Source organism: Macadamia integrifolia, unplaced genomic scaffold (genome assembly GCF_013358625.1).
Source record: "Macadamia integrifolia cultivar HAES 741 unplaced genomic scaffold, SCU_Mint_v3 scaffold46, whole genome shotgun sequence".
Taxonomy (NCBI): domain Eukaryota; kingdom Viridiplantae; phylum Streptophyta; class Magnoliopsida; order Proteales; family Proteaceae; genus Macadamia; species Macadamia integrifolia.
The window spans coordinates 614,330-628,930 of NW_024870459.1; the positions used below are offsets into that span (position 1 = coordinate 614,330).

At 38.6% G+C, this 14,601-nt stretch overlaps 1 protein-coding gene across 2 annotated transcripts in view; it reads left to right on the top strand.

The window, feature by feature from the left end:
* The first annotated feature begins 1,787 nt into the window (after window positions 1-1,787).
* LOC122068843 (uncharacterized protein At1g32220, chloroplastic) overlaps window positions 1,788-14,601 on the top strand; it is a 37,827-nt gene continuing 25,013 nt past the window's right edge. The window contains exon 1 of one of the 2 annotated variants that reach the window (XM_042632761.1): window positions 1,788-2,055. In XM_042632761.1, coding sequence (XP_042488695.1) covers window positions 1,943-2,055 — 113 coding nt within the window. In that variant the 5' untranslated portion in view covers window positions 1,788-1,942. The remainder of the gene's footprint in view (window positions 2,056-14,601) is intronic. The other variant, XM_042632760.1, reaches the window with a different exon arrangement.

Here is a 14,601-nt window from a genome sequence, read left to right on the forward strand (position 1 = left end):
AGTTATAAGTAAAGACATAAATAAGGTTAAAATGGTTATTTCATGTTTTAAGTTAGGTCAGTTAACACTGTTAGACTAAAAGGGGATGGTTGTAATACTTTTCCATCTTGAGGGTACTATGACATTGTCAGAACCTTCAGGGGAGGTCATTGTAATTTACTCTAAGAAAAGACCATGGTTTAAACAAACCAAACCGGATGAACCAGAAGGAATGATGGACTGGTTTAACCATTTTTAAAGCTAGAATCCTAGAATAAAAAATATGGGAGAAAAACATCTACATACTACTACATCCACGTGGCAAATCTTGCTTGTAGGGGTTGGGATTTTTTGGATAGGAGAACCTAAGGTAAGGTTGTCAATTGGTTTATTTTGGTTTGGTTCAAGATACAAGATGTGGAAACCTAAATCGAACCGAACCGAGAATATATAGGAACACATTTTAGAAACCAAAACTGAATTGACTCAATTTGGCTTGGTTTTGATTTTTGTTCGTTTCATATTGGAATCCTTATTCGGTTTCATATTAAGTTTAGGTCCTATCTTAGGTGTTTGGGCCATTTTCTTACATCTTCACCAAACAAAAAACCCCCCTATTGTCAGGTTTATGATTTTCAACAAACTTTTATCAAAAATTAAAAAAGAATAAAATTTTATCATCGGCATTGATTGAAAATAGTAAAAAGAATATAATTTTACTCCACACCTTATTTGGTTTGAAAATAAGTAATTTGGTTTAGTTTAACGAATTAGTCATAAAACCGAAATTGGATTGAACCAAAGATTCCAGCTCTTGAAACCAAAATTGAATTGATTTACTTCAGTTTAATTTGGTCTGGTTTTAAACAGTTGGTTTTTTCGATTTTAAATTGACACCCTTACCCTAAGGTCCTACGTTTACATGCTAAATTTCAGGTGAAATAGAGTTGGCCAAGCAACATAACATGATGTGGATGCAAATCATGGTAGGGTATTACAAGTGTGTCAATTCTAGGCACACACCGGCAGGCTAAAATGATCCTAAATGGGAAAATCCATAACCAACCTAGCCTGTTTATTAAACATGCTAGTCTCAAGCTCGGATTGAATAGTATTCAATCGTTCCTAGTGCAGAAGTCCCATCCGATGGTCATCCAATTGAGACTGACCGATTAATAGCCTGACTCAAAATGTCTTATTAACCCATTTAAGGCCAGTCTAAAGCTTGTTTCGCTCAATTATTGGTAGCCCAATTAAAGAACTTTATCCAATTAATCGTTTATAAATGGGACCATGCCTAGAGTATGATGATCGATTACTTAAACAGGCCGGTCACAATGTGAAGTCCTAAAATGGGAAAGACCATTTGACATCCCTATTGGAGTATATGATTGAATTTAGGACGCAATTTTTCGCACTTAGCCAATATTGATGATTTTCTCAGGTTATCTTTGGTATCATTTGTGTTTTTGTTTCTGATCTATTTTTAAAAATTCACAAATAAAAGCATTTGGTAATAATTAGATATAATAATAATAATAAAAAAAAAACATTAGACATAATAAATAATAAAGTATAGAATGAGAAACCGTTTGGTAAGGTGTGAATAGTTTTCAAAACATTTTTTGAAGAAATGGGCCCAGGACCCTAAACCATGGAAAGTTGAGCCGTAGGCACTTACATGTGTTCAACGACCAGGTGGGCACTGCCAGAACCACCTAAATTAGGGGGATGTGAAAAAAAAAAACTGATTTCTGACAGAGGTTTGACGCCTTTGCCTAGCAGCAGTGCAGCACACACTCTTTGTTTCCACGCCACGTGTACGAACACATAACCGCTAAAACAAACCGGAAGGAAGCACCGATTTGTTCACTTCTTATAACAATCTAACTTCATCCCGTCTCGATAATCTGCTCTTCAGTTCGCCATACGATCATTCGGTGGTGAACTGCTTCCCGTACAAATGTCTTCGCTTGCGTCCTTTGCTGCCGTTTCTGCTCCTCTATCGTCTCTCAATAAGAGACTTGCGATTCCGACTCGATTCAGTTCATGTCTTCCGTATCCTTTACCAATTCGGTCAGTCTCTCTTACTCTCCTTATTTCTTTTTTGTTCCCTGAAATCGAATACCTTTGATATCCTTCGGCAGATTTTGACTGATTTTTTTTTTCCCTTCCTGAAAATGCTTTGTTTCTGCTTTAAATTTGTGGATTTGATTAGCAGCTTAACGATTTATAAGTTCGGAACTTAACACGTAAGCCCCATTTCAGAATTTGTGTCTAGTTCTGTGTTGGTATTGAATTTCTTAGTACAATGGGAGAGTCTTCGTTTAGTGAAGCAAAGGGGCTGTGACAGTTTGCGTGAACGGCAGTGCTCCTTCAAAAATGAAAGTAAATTCATACTCCATGACCTCGGTATCACAAATTTTAGGACTACCAGTTAGGCGATATCTGTAGGAGGATTGTAGCTTTCTATAAAGGAGCATTCACTAGTTGGATCCTGAATTGAATTTAATGGTCATGGTTAACTAATCAAGCAGCTCATAATCAAATCAAGCTTCTCACTACTATATGTTTTTAACAATTTATTCATAGAGTAATTCACATCCCCCTCCCCTGTGTTTTCAGGAGTTGCATAATCTTCCCGTCAGATGACTCTGTTAGTGTGGTGTTAGTTTTGAATTGTGAAAGACGATTTTAGCCTTTTGTAATTCAACCACAAATCAAATACCTATTTTACCCCTATGTTTCTTCTCAAATCATCTTCCCCAAAATTGAAAAGAGAATATTTAGGGTAGATTAAAATAGGTTTGGAGCTTGGACATGGCGGAAGCAACGACGACGGCAACAACGGCAGAGAGGCGGCAACGCTTGGCACGCAAGTGGGCATCGGATTCCTCCATATTTGAGTTAGAATCTTGAAGGTGAGAGTAGTAATCGAGCATGGCTTGGGTTTTCTATTTGTGATTGGTCTCAAAGAGCTGCTTCTCGAGCTGGTCGGTGATGCAGGAGCATTTTTAAATGGGCCAACAATCAAGCCCAATAAGCCCACAAGCCTAAGTTAAATGATTGAAGCTGGAAATAAAAGTTGTAATCCAGGATTTTAGGGTAACTTCACGGCGACACCTGTACCAACTGAGAAGGAACTAGAAGTTGTGCCAAATATGGATGGAAAGGTCTACAAGTCTATTAAAAAAAAAAAAAAAAAAAGAAAAAAAAGAAAAAAAGAAAAAAAAATGGTGCATCATTTTCTATTTTCTATAAGAAGTTATGGCCATTTTGGTAAAATGTGTCTGGGCTGACTGCAGACACTTAGAAATCTAGAATTCATCTTTTTAGTCCAACTTTCATTTAAATTCAGTTCTAGAACTTTTTAGGCACTTTAACCATTATGTTTCTAGACACTTCAAGATGTAGAAAATGCCTTTTAAGGTTCCCAAGGCCCTTTCCTATTGGATAGTTGTTTATCTTCCCAATGTTTGTTTTTCCAGTTAGTTTTAATTTCATTCTTGGGAATTGCCTATACTTAGAAGGTTGTTTCATGCTCATCTATATAAGCTTATACCAGTGTATGGAATGCATACTTGGAGTTTATTCATAATTTTGTTTGAGCCTTTGGCCTTTGGGAAGAAGTAGTTCTTCTTGAGTTCTCTTATGACGAGTTCTTTTTCTTTTGAAGCAGTCACTTGTGTTACCTTCTACTCCTCTACAATTTTCTGACGTTAAGTTCATCAGAGCCTAGGTTTAATGGTGGGTCGTCGAAAACGTGGACCAAACATTGAGTCACAAACAACTCAAGAAAGAGAGCTAAGAGACGTGGAGATGGATGACTTAAGGAGACAAGTGCAGCAATTGCAAGAGCGTTTGCTACGCTTTGAATCTCTGGAACATGATGATTTGCATTATGATTCGGAGCATGATTTTTCTAATGAAGAATATGTTAACCCCTTATCGGTTGTGCTCGAAATGAAGCCTCAAATGAAGGTGGTTTGCTTCGACGTTGTTATCAAGAACCTCATCAAGTCCAATAAGATAATTTTATAAAGGTTGATGATATTTCCAAATTTAAGGGGAAAATGCAATCGAAAGTGTTTTTGGATTGGCTAAAAATAAGGTGGAAAGAGTCTTTGATTACGATGACATACCTAATGATCGGAAGTAAAGCTAGTCGCTATAAAATTGAAGAGCATGCTTCCATTTGGTGGGAGCATTAGAAGCAATAAGGAGCTCGTGAAGGGAGGAGTCGAATTGCAACATGGGAAAAATGAAGAAAGAATTAAAAAGGAAGTTCTTACCCGAGAACTACTGTCAAGATGCATTCCTTAAGTTTTACAATTTTAGAGAAAGGAAGCTATCCGTGGAGGAGTATACATTAGAGTTTGATCATCTCATGATGTGGTGTGACATCTCCGAACCAAAGGAGCAAACTATTGCCTGTCATCTTAGTGGACTTCGACCGGAAATTAGCAATGTTGTCCAGTTGCAACCTTATTGGACTTATAATGATGTTTTTCAGTTTGCAATCAACGTGGAACAATAACTCAAAAAAGCACGTGGTAGCGGTTCTCGGTCTTGGAATAAAGAAGGTTATCCCAACCGTTGAAGTGCTTCTACTTCCAAACCTAAGGAAGACCCATCAAAGCCACCCCTGAAGAATGTTAAAGCATCAAGTTTCAGCCGTCCTACCTCTTTCAATTCACAAAAATGTTTCAAGTGCTAAGGGTTCGAACACATTACTATCGATTGTCTAAACCACAAGGTTGTTTCTCTAGTTGAAGAGAATAACAAGTGAACTCATCTAGTTCTAATGAAGGATCGGAAAAGGAAAAGGAAGTTGTCTATGGAGATCAAAGAGAGTGTAATCCTTCGTCGAATTTTGAATGCAACCCCTATTGAAGAAACATGGCTATGTAATAATATATTTCACACTAGATGCATCTCTCATGGAAAAGAGTGTGATGTATTATTGATGGAGTAAGCTGTGAAAATGTAGTAGCTATAACAATGGTGGAGAAATTGCAACTCAAGACCGAGAAGCATCCTTAACCTTACAAGCTTTCATAGTTTCGCAAAGGAAATGAGGTAAAAGTAGATAAAAGATGCCTTGTTTAATTTTCCATTGGAAAAAAATATAATGATGAAGTATGGTGTGATGTTCCCATGGATGCTTGCCATTTGCTTTTTGGGAGGCCTTGGCGATTTGATAGAAAAACCAAGCATGATGGGTTCAAGAATACTTACATTTTTAAGAAAGATGGAATCAAAGTCACTTTGGTCCATCCAAAATAGAGAGAAATCCTAAACCTTCAAAAGGGGAGGGAAATAATTTACTCTCAAAAGCTGAAGTTGATAATGCCATAGAAAAATCAAAGGTGGCTTATGCTGTTGGTGTTAGAAGAAAATGAAGCAAACTATGTCATCCCTTCTCAAGTGTGCAATATCTTTAAGAGTTTAAGGATGTTGCTCCAGAAGATCTTCTACACGGTCTTCCACCCATAAGAAAATATTCAACATGGCACAGATTTTATTTTGGGATCCGTCATTCCAAATAAGAAAGCCTATAGAATGGGTCCAAAGGAGCATAAAGAGCTACAACGGCAAGTAGATAACCTTATGGCTAGAGGAATGATGAGGGAAAGCAAGAGTCCATGTGCTGTCCCTCCCCTTCTTGTGCCAAAGGATGGATCTTGGCGTATGTGCATTAATAGTAGAGCTGTGAACAGAATCACCATTAAGTATCGATTCCCTATTCTCCGGCTTGATGATCTTCTTGACCAGCTCCATGATCTTCGAAGTGGATATCATCAAATTCGAATGAGATCTGGAGATGAGTGGAAAACTGCCTTCAAAATAAGAGATGGCCTTTACGAATGGATGGTTATGCCTTTCGGCATTTCTAGTGCTCCTAGTACATTTATGCTCCTTATGAATTATATCTTTAAACCATTTATTGGTTGCTTTGTTGTTTATTTTGATGATATTCTTATTTATAGTTCTACCCAAAGAAGCACTTAGAGCATCTCCATTAAGTTTTCAAGGTTCTAAGGGAGCAAAAGTTGTACGCCAACTTAAAGAAGTGTCACTTTTTTACCAATAACCTTATATTTCTAGGCTATGTGGTTTTTGGTCAAGGTATCAAGATGGATCACAGCAAGGTGGAGGCAACCACAAGCTGGTCCATCCCAACATCTACAATGGTTTAGCCTCATTTTATTGGCGCTTTTGCATGAATTCAGCACTATCATCTCTCCTATCACCGAATGCTTAAAAGGAGGCAATTTCTAGTGGACCAAAGAAGCACAACAAAGCTTTGAACTCCTAAAAAAAGAAGGTAATTGAAGCTCTTTTTCTTGCACTTTCCAAATTTTGATAAAGTTTTTGAAGTTGATTGTGATGCTTCAAACATGGGAATTTGTGCGGTTCTTAGTCAATAAGGCAAGCCTATTGCATTCTTTATTGAAAAATTAAATAATTCCTACAAGAACTACTCTACATATGATAAGAGTTTTATGCTATTGTTAGAGCTTTGGATTATTGGCAGCATTATTTATTATTCAAGGACTTTGTTCTCTTTCCGGATCGTGAAGCCTTGAAGTATATTAATACTCAACACAAGCTCAATAATTGGTATGCCAAGTGGTGTAGCATTTCTTCAAGCCTTTACTTTTCTTATCAAGCATAAATCTTGAGCTCTTAATCAAGTGGTGGATGCATTAAGTAGAAGACATTCCTTGCTTACCACAATGCAAGTGAAGGTCTTAGGCTTTGAGATGATAAAAAAACTATATGAAGTTGATCCTGACTTTGGGAATGTTTGGAGAGCATGTTTAAAGGGACCCACTTAACAATTTTTGTTGCAAGATGGATTTCTTTTAAAAAACAATTACTTATGCTTTCCAAAATGTTCTCTAAGGGAAGCCATTGTCAAGGAAGCCTATGGTGGAGGTCTAGCTGGACAATTTGGAAGAGATAAAACACTCTTTTTTGTAAAAAAAAAATTTTATTGGCCTCAAATGGAGAGATGTTATAAGACATGTGGAGCGATGTAGAACTTGTCACATTGTTAAGAGTCATGCCCAAAATACCGGTTTATACACTCTACTACTGGTGCCAACGGCTCCTTGGGAAGATGTGACCCTAGATTTTGTGGTTGGTCTACCTAGAATCCAAAGAGTAAAGACTATCATGGTGGTCGTTGATCGGTTCTCTAAAATGGCACATTTATACCATGTAACAAGACTCTTGCTGCTACTCATGTAGCATCTTTACTTTGAAGAGATTGTGAAACTTCATGGTATCCTAAAGAGAATCACGTCTAATTGGGATTCCAAGTTTATAAGTCATTTTTGGCGCACGCTTTGGAGAAAGCTTGTCACAACATTTCAAATAAGTTCCTCTCATCATCCTCAAACCGATAGACAAACTGAAGTTGTTACTAAAAGCTTGGAAAATCTGTTGAAGAGTTTAATTGGAAGCAACTTGCGCCAATGGGACCTTATTTTGGCTCCAACTGAATTTTCTTGCAATCGTTCTTCAAGCCAAACAATTGGGAAAAGTCCCTTTGAGGTTGTTTATGGTAGAAATCCTATATCCATTGGATTTAGCTCCGCTTCCCATCACTCAACATCTTAGTGGAGATGCTGAGGATCAACCTAACTACATCAAAAGGTTGTATGGGAAAATTCGAGAAAAAATCGTAAAACACAATGAGAAGTATCAAGAAAGAGCAAACAACCATCGAAACCCTGATGCTTTTAAAGAAGGAGATTTGGTGTGGATCCATCTTCGGAAAGAAAGATTTCCTAGAGGATGTCAAGGTAAGCTTAAGCCTAGGGCTGATGGTCCTTTCAAGGTGTTATAAAAGATTAGATAAAATACCTATAAAATTGAACTCCCTAGTGACTATGCTGTCTCGACAATATTAAATATTAAATGTTGCGGACCTTTCTCCCTATCATGCAGAAGAAAATCTAGAAAACTCAGAGACGAGTTTATGCACAACAGAAGCGTATGATGCAGGAGCATTTTCGAATGAGCTAACAACCCAGCCCAATAAGCCCACAAGCTTAAGCCAAAGGATTGAAGCTGGAAATAAAAATTACAATCCAGGATTTTGGGGTAACTTCACTGCAACACCTATGCTAACTCAGAAGGAACTAGAAGTTATGCCATATATGGATGGAAAGGTTTAGAAGTCTATTTTCGATAAAAAAAAAGGGTGCACCATTTACTATTTTCTAAAAGAATTTATGGACATTTTGGTAAAGTGTGTCTGGGCTGACTGTAGACAGTTAGAATTCTAGAATTCATCTTTTTTAATCCAACTTCTATTCAAAGTCAGTTCTAAAACTTTTTGGGCACTTCAACCATTATGTTTCTAGACTGTTAATGATGTGGAAAATTCCTTTCAAGGTTCCCAAGGTCTTTTCTCATTGGATAGTTGTCAGTCTTCCCAATGTTTGTCTTTCCAATTATTCTTAATTTTATTCTTGGAAATTGCCTATGCTTGGAAGGTTGTTCCATGGCCATCTATATAAGCTTATACCAGTGAATGGAACGCATACTTGGAGTCTAGTCATAATTTTATTTGAGCCTTTGGCCTTTGAGTAGTAGTTCTTGAGTTCTCTTATCCCTTAGGTGGATTTCCTTTGGTTTGGCGAGTTCTTTTTCCTTTGAAGCAGTCACTTTTGTTACCTCCTACTCCATAACAATTTTTCGACGTCAGTCGGCCTTGGCCCAATCGTTCTGGTCCGATCTGTCTTGAAAGCGTCTTGAAATAAGGTGTAGAAGTAAGACAAGTCATCCTGTTTTGGGAGAGGAATGGATGTGACTTTCAATCCTGAAGGAAATCTAGTCTGAAAGTGAGTGAATCTCTTTCTATTTCTGTCTCTCTCGCTCTGTTGGGAAAAAATTTTTCGGTTAATTCGTCGAAGTGAATGTGATAGACGTGACCTATGTGGGGAAGGGCATATATATTGTGGATTTTTAATTCAGCAATGGGAGAGATTACTTACAAGGGCCTGTGTAAAGAGTAGATGAGGTAAAATTGTTATATGCTCTGCTCTCTGCTCTAGTAGAGGCTATCTATGTATGACATATTCTCCTGTGAGTGAATCGGGTCCATCTTAGGCTGAGGAGGCTCACAATGGGGTTAGAAGCTGAAGCTCCTTGGCAGCGAGGGTGAGTACGCCCTGTCTCTGTTTTCTTCAATTATTGAAGAAGAGGAAGAGGAGAAGCCGTTGGCCCTTCTTCTCGCACTCGCACCTATGGACGGTGGTATTGGTACCGCCCTTTGGCACTCAATACACTCTATTTATATGCCGGTGGACTGGAGGATTATTTTTGGTGATTATTTGGATAAACGATAGATGACCACTACCCTTGTCCATTAACATATACACAGAAGCGGCAACATAAGAAGAAGGATCATTGTCCTTGCAATCACGCGGGGCAGCTGTGTAGAACGACAGAGGGGACACGAGACATGAGCCGACAACCACATGTCTATCCATTGAGGATGGAAGACGTGGCCGTAAAAGGGAATCACCTTGACGATCTCTTTCTCTTCGAATTCGCTGAGGCAAATGGGGTAATCCTAGGGTCCTTTGAGTTGGCGTTTCCGTCATGGCAAAGAGGGGAAGGGATTGGATAGTGGAGGGTTCAAGGCCAGAGGAAGAATCTCCGCGATTCTGTTGGCGTTGGCGTCGGCGGCATGGGTCGTTGGGGGGAACATTCGACAGCCGGTGGATGTAGACCGAGAAGGAACCCATGAAGAGGGGTAATATGGGTATTACTAAAATATTCTACAAACTAAACAGTATAAATTTAACTGAGTGAGCCTATTTAACATACTATAGGGGAGGATTATGTAATTTCTGAAAACACAGGGGAGGGTGATGTAATAAGAGCAAAGTACAGGGAGGGGGATGTAAATTACTCTTATTGATATAATCAAGGCATACAAAATTGGATGAATGGGTTATTATTCAAAGTTCAAGTATGTGTAATGGAATGTTCATGAATTGGGCTTTTTCAAGAGCAAGGGACTGAGTGGGTTACTAATAAGTTTCAGATTCTGGGTAAGAAAATGGACTTGGATCATTGCTTTCTTGAGTTATGAATGGTCATGCAATGAAATTCTTTTGTGCATGTCTAGGAACTTGATTTATGCCTTATTTAGGTCAATGATGATAATGTGAAGGTTGGTAGGTTATGAACGTAGAATTACCTTTGGGAGCAAATCCTTAGATATTTTGAGTGTTATGACCCTGTTATTGACAAATGTACTAGGACACGCGAAAGAAAACTTAATCTCTCTTGTCAGTAAAATTTCTTTAATAAACTAAACACTTCAAATTGCATATGGAGATATTGTTGATACTCATAGCCCAGTTGAGGTGTTGTAGAGGTTAAGAAATTTCAAAGAGTGTTTTCTGGCCAAAGAATAAAAGATCATTTAATCAACTAGCTGTTAGAATCCTGGGCCAAAGAGGAAGGGGACTTAGTGATCGGTCATATTCAGGGGGTGATGCAGGAGCATTTCTAATAAAAATTTTCAGCCTCTGATTATTGAAGGGTTTAATTTTAGTTTGGATTTTCACATGGAGTACTGTTTTGGATTGTAGCATAGGTCACGTTGAATCAGCTCGAGAATGGGGGGTTATAGTGTTCACTTCTTCACCTAAAAGCTCAAATTGTTAGGGAAGGATAACATAAATGTATACATCAACACTCACCCTTGCATGTGCAGGTCAAGATCCCATGGTCCTTGCAGGTGGAGCTCACGCAATATTTTCTTCGCGAGGCACCAAAAGAGATGAAATGTTGAGAAACTCTTCCGATGCACTTCCCTAGGGTCGACCACTCGACCTCCTTGCTCTAATACCATGATCACTACCGTTTTATTTAACAACTCAATTGTTAAGGTTTCATGCTGTAAGCAGAAGTAATAATCCCACATTAGAAGTGGGTAGCCCGATGTGGAGAATTATAGGCACTTGTGCACCCTCTCCTTTAACGTCTAGCTTTTGAGGGTGAGTTCTACCCAAGTACTTAAAAAGTGGTATCATAGTCGAGTTTGGCAGGGCTAGGGTGAGGCAGGGCTAAGATTTTGGCAAGGGTCAGGGGGTGGGAACTTGGTGTGATCTTGGTGGGTCCAACGTGGAGGGGGAGATTGTTGGGGTTCCATGCGGTAGGCAAAAATAATAATCACACATTGGAAGTGGGTAGCCCTACATGGAGACTTATAGGTACTTGGGTACCCTCTCCTTGATGGCTAGCTTTTGAGGACGAGTTCTACCCAAGTCCCTAACAAGAACGTAAATTTCCATATCAAAATACCAATCTGATAAGAGGTGTTCATAGGTATATGAGGAAAGGGATCATCCTACTCAAAATTGATGTGGGGCTAATACGACTAACATTCCCTCTCACATGTAGGTGGATCAAAACCATCTTACATGTAGACATAACTAGAATGGATAGAACCGGAAAGAACCCACTCTGATACCATATAAGTTTCCACCTCAAAAGACAGTTCTGATAAGAGGAGGTATTCATAGGTATATAAGGAAATGGATTGTCCCACTTAGAATCGATGTGGGACTAATACGATTAAAGTGTTGATGTTAAAGGTGTTAATCTGTATTAAAAACCGAAATAGTATCGAATTACTGGTACCAAACAGAACGGAATTAATTCGGTACGGTATCGATATAAGGTTCCTGTACCGAGGCACTATTTGGTACAATATCGGTATGGGATTGATTTAGAAACCACATCATACCGTACCAAATACCTAACCGAACAGATTCGGTTCGGTATCGGTATGAGGTTCCTGTACTGAATCACTATTTAGTACGGTATCGGTATATGGGGTATATATGCATTGTGCCGTCCCGATGCCATACCAAATATGGTACCATACCAAATTGACACCCTTGGTTGATGTATATTAGACGCTGTCCTTCCCTAATAGTTCGAGCTTTTAGGTTAAATGGTTGCTAATATGGTATCAGAGCAGAGAGGTTAAGTGTTCGACTCCTGGGAAGTACATCGGAAGAGCTTTCTTGACATTTATTCTCCCTTGGTGCCAGTGAGCTCCACGTGCAAGGACAATGAGATCTTGGCCTGCATGTGTGGGGGAGTGTTGATGTACACATAGACGCTGTCCTTCCCTAATAGTTCGAGCTTTTAGGTGAAACAGTAGCAAACAAATTGTTTTTTTCTTTATTTTGACTGGCAGTTTGAAATGAACCTCACCTCTCCCATTTCATTCTTCACTTTTAGACCCAAATTTCATAAACCCCACCCTTTTTCTTAAAGACCTACATCCTTTTTTATAACACAAATAATGTAATAAACTGTTGCCAATTGTTGATTCACTTGAAAAGTTGACACATGTACTGATTTAATGTAATGTGGTATCCGCCTAATTGTTAAAAAAATACTTTATTTGCTTTCTTTTATTTTTGTTTACTATATTTAGAGAAGACTCGTGATATTGGTTACTTAGTGATGGAGTTAATCCAGTCCATGGTTTTAAGTATCGGTACGTATCGTACTGTATCGGTCGATATGTATCTGTATCGGTCCTTACCGATATAAGACATAGAATTTTTTAAATCCTTTTGTATCGATATGTATCCTACGATACATACCGATATGCACTAATACACCACCAACACACACCGATACGATACGATACGCACCGATACTCTATGGAAAATTAAAACTTGAGGTGTAATGTACGTTTTGGTATGTATCGGTACGTATTGACCGATACATACCGATACAGTGTGCTACGGTCATATATTGGCCAAGATGGGTCATTTTTCAAAAAAACACAATTTTTTGAGGGGATTTTGTTCCCACAACCATTTTTCTCTCTAACTAAAGTGGAAATCAAGGTTGGGAACAAGGATTTTATATTTATGGGGCAACTACAAACCTTATTTTCTTAGTGCGATACTCTCAATTTAGTGTTTATGTATAATACATGTTATATATGGTTTTTTTTTTTTTTACTTTTTTTTTTCTATGCAAAAGTGTATAAAAAAGTGTTTCCTATCCATTTATGTGCGTATCTTAGTGTCTCTCTGATATGATACGATACCCTCCGATACGTATCTTAATTTTGGCCGACCGATACGAATCCTTGATCCAGTCCATAACATCAGTAATTGGTTGACATTGTCTACGATAACTAAAGTATGTGCTGACAATGCCACTATTTTCCTACCAAAAAATAAAAAATGCCTGAGATTTTACATATGGTTTGTGGCATGTCATTTGTTTCATAGAGAAGGCTGATGGAGTATATTCTTTGCCGAATCTGTGACAATAATTAAAGTTTGGTTTTCAATATGTCGGTAAAACTTCACACTCCACTCCCGCTAGGATACCTGTGGTGTGACTAGGACTCTTACCCGTCTTATATCTCTATCCAAATCTTTGACTTAGGATCTTTGACAGCAGTACCCTAACCGTCACAATCCATAACAACACAGAACCAACTAAATCAATGTAACAGAGTCGGAGTATATATACACAAAGTCAAAACTTCAATCATTGGGGAGGAAGCTAAATGTTTAATATATTACAATAACTATGTTTTATCCTTCACAAAAGAAACTGTCAAAACATGTACAATATCCAAAATCTTAGCATCCAAAAATACGGCATCGAATGATAACAGACATCACCCTCGGCTTATGACCCAGTATAGGCACAAGTGTAGCAAGCACAATCCGAGTTATGATTTCGGGCTCTGGTGTTCACCAGTCCTCATCAAATCCACCATGGAAGAGGATGTGTCGTTGCTTATAGGTACCATGGTACTTGCATCATCATCTAAAAAAAAGGCACATGTGCTTCACTAAGCCCAGTGAGGGATGGGGTTCATGTGAACTATCACATATAGTCCATGAATGCAAAATGATGCAGTTTATTTTATTATTATCCACCTAACATAAATCTAAGTCGGGTTCTTGCTATTACGACACATTAGGTAGTATCCTTGGTCCCAAAAATCGCACATCAGTCACCTAACAATACAAACCCTAATCGTGTATAGAAGCCTACCAGTTCTGGAATGCGACCTTAGTCTCCCAACAAATCCCCTAATAACCCCTTCTTAGTGCCACAGTCTCGAAAATGACACATCGATCACCTGGGCTTTGTCTGGCTCCGGTAACAATCACATCGTATCGTGGGCGTGGTATTACAGAAAGGTTTAGTGGACGTACCACAACGGGTTACCCAACTCCTAACCACCTGTTGGCAAGGAATCGTAGCATAGTCTATTATATTGATACAGTTAGTATGGCCATACAGTACTGGAAATCACTCATCGGCCACATTGCATTCCATGTCCAAGCTTACCTATAATGCACACCCAAATGCATGATGCAATCCACACTGTGGTGATCACGGTACCAGAATTCCCCTCGGCCATACCGGATCCCACGCACACATAACAATCAACAAATCACAATTTATATAGTTCAATAGAGCATACATGTTATAAAATCATAAAACACATGCTTGCAATGGCATACATTAATTTCCCAAGAGAAGACGCCCAAATCAAACCCCACTAGGCCTCACTGAATGTGATCGTCTCTG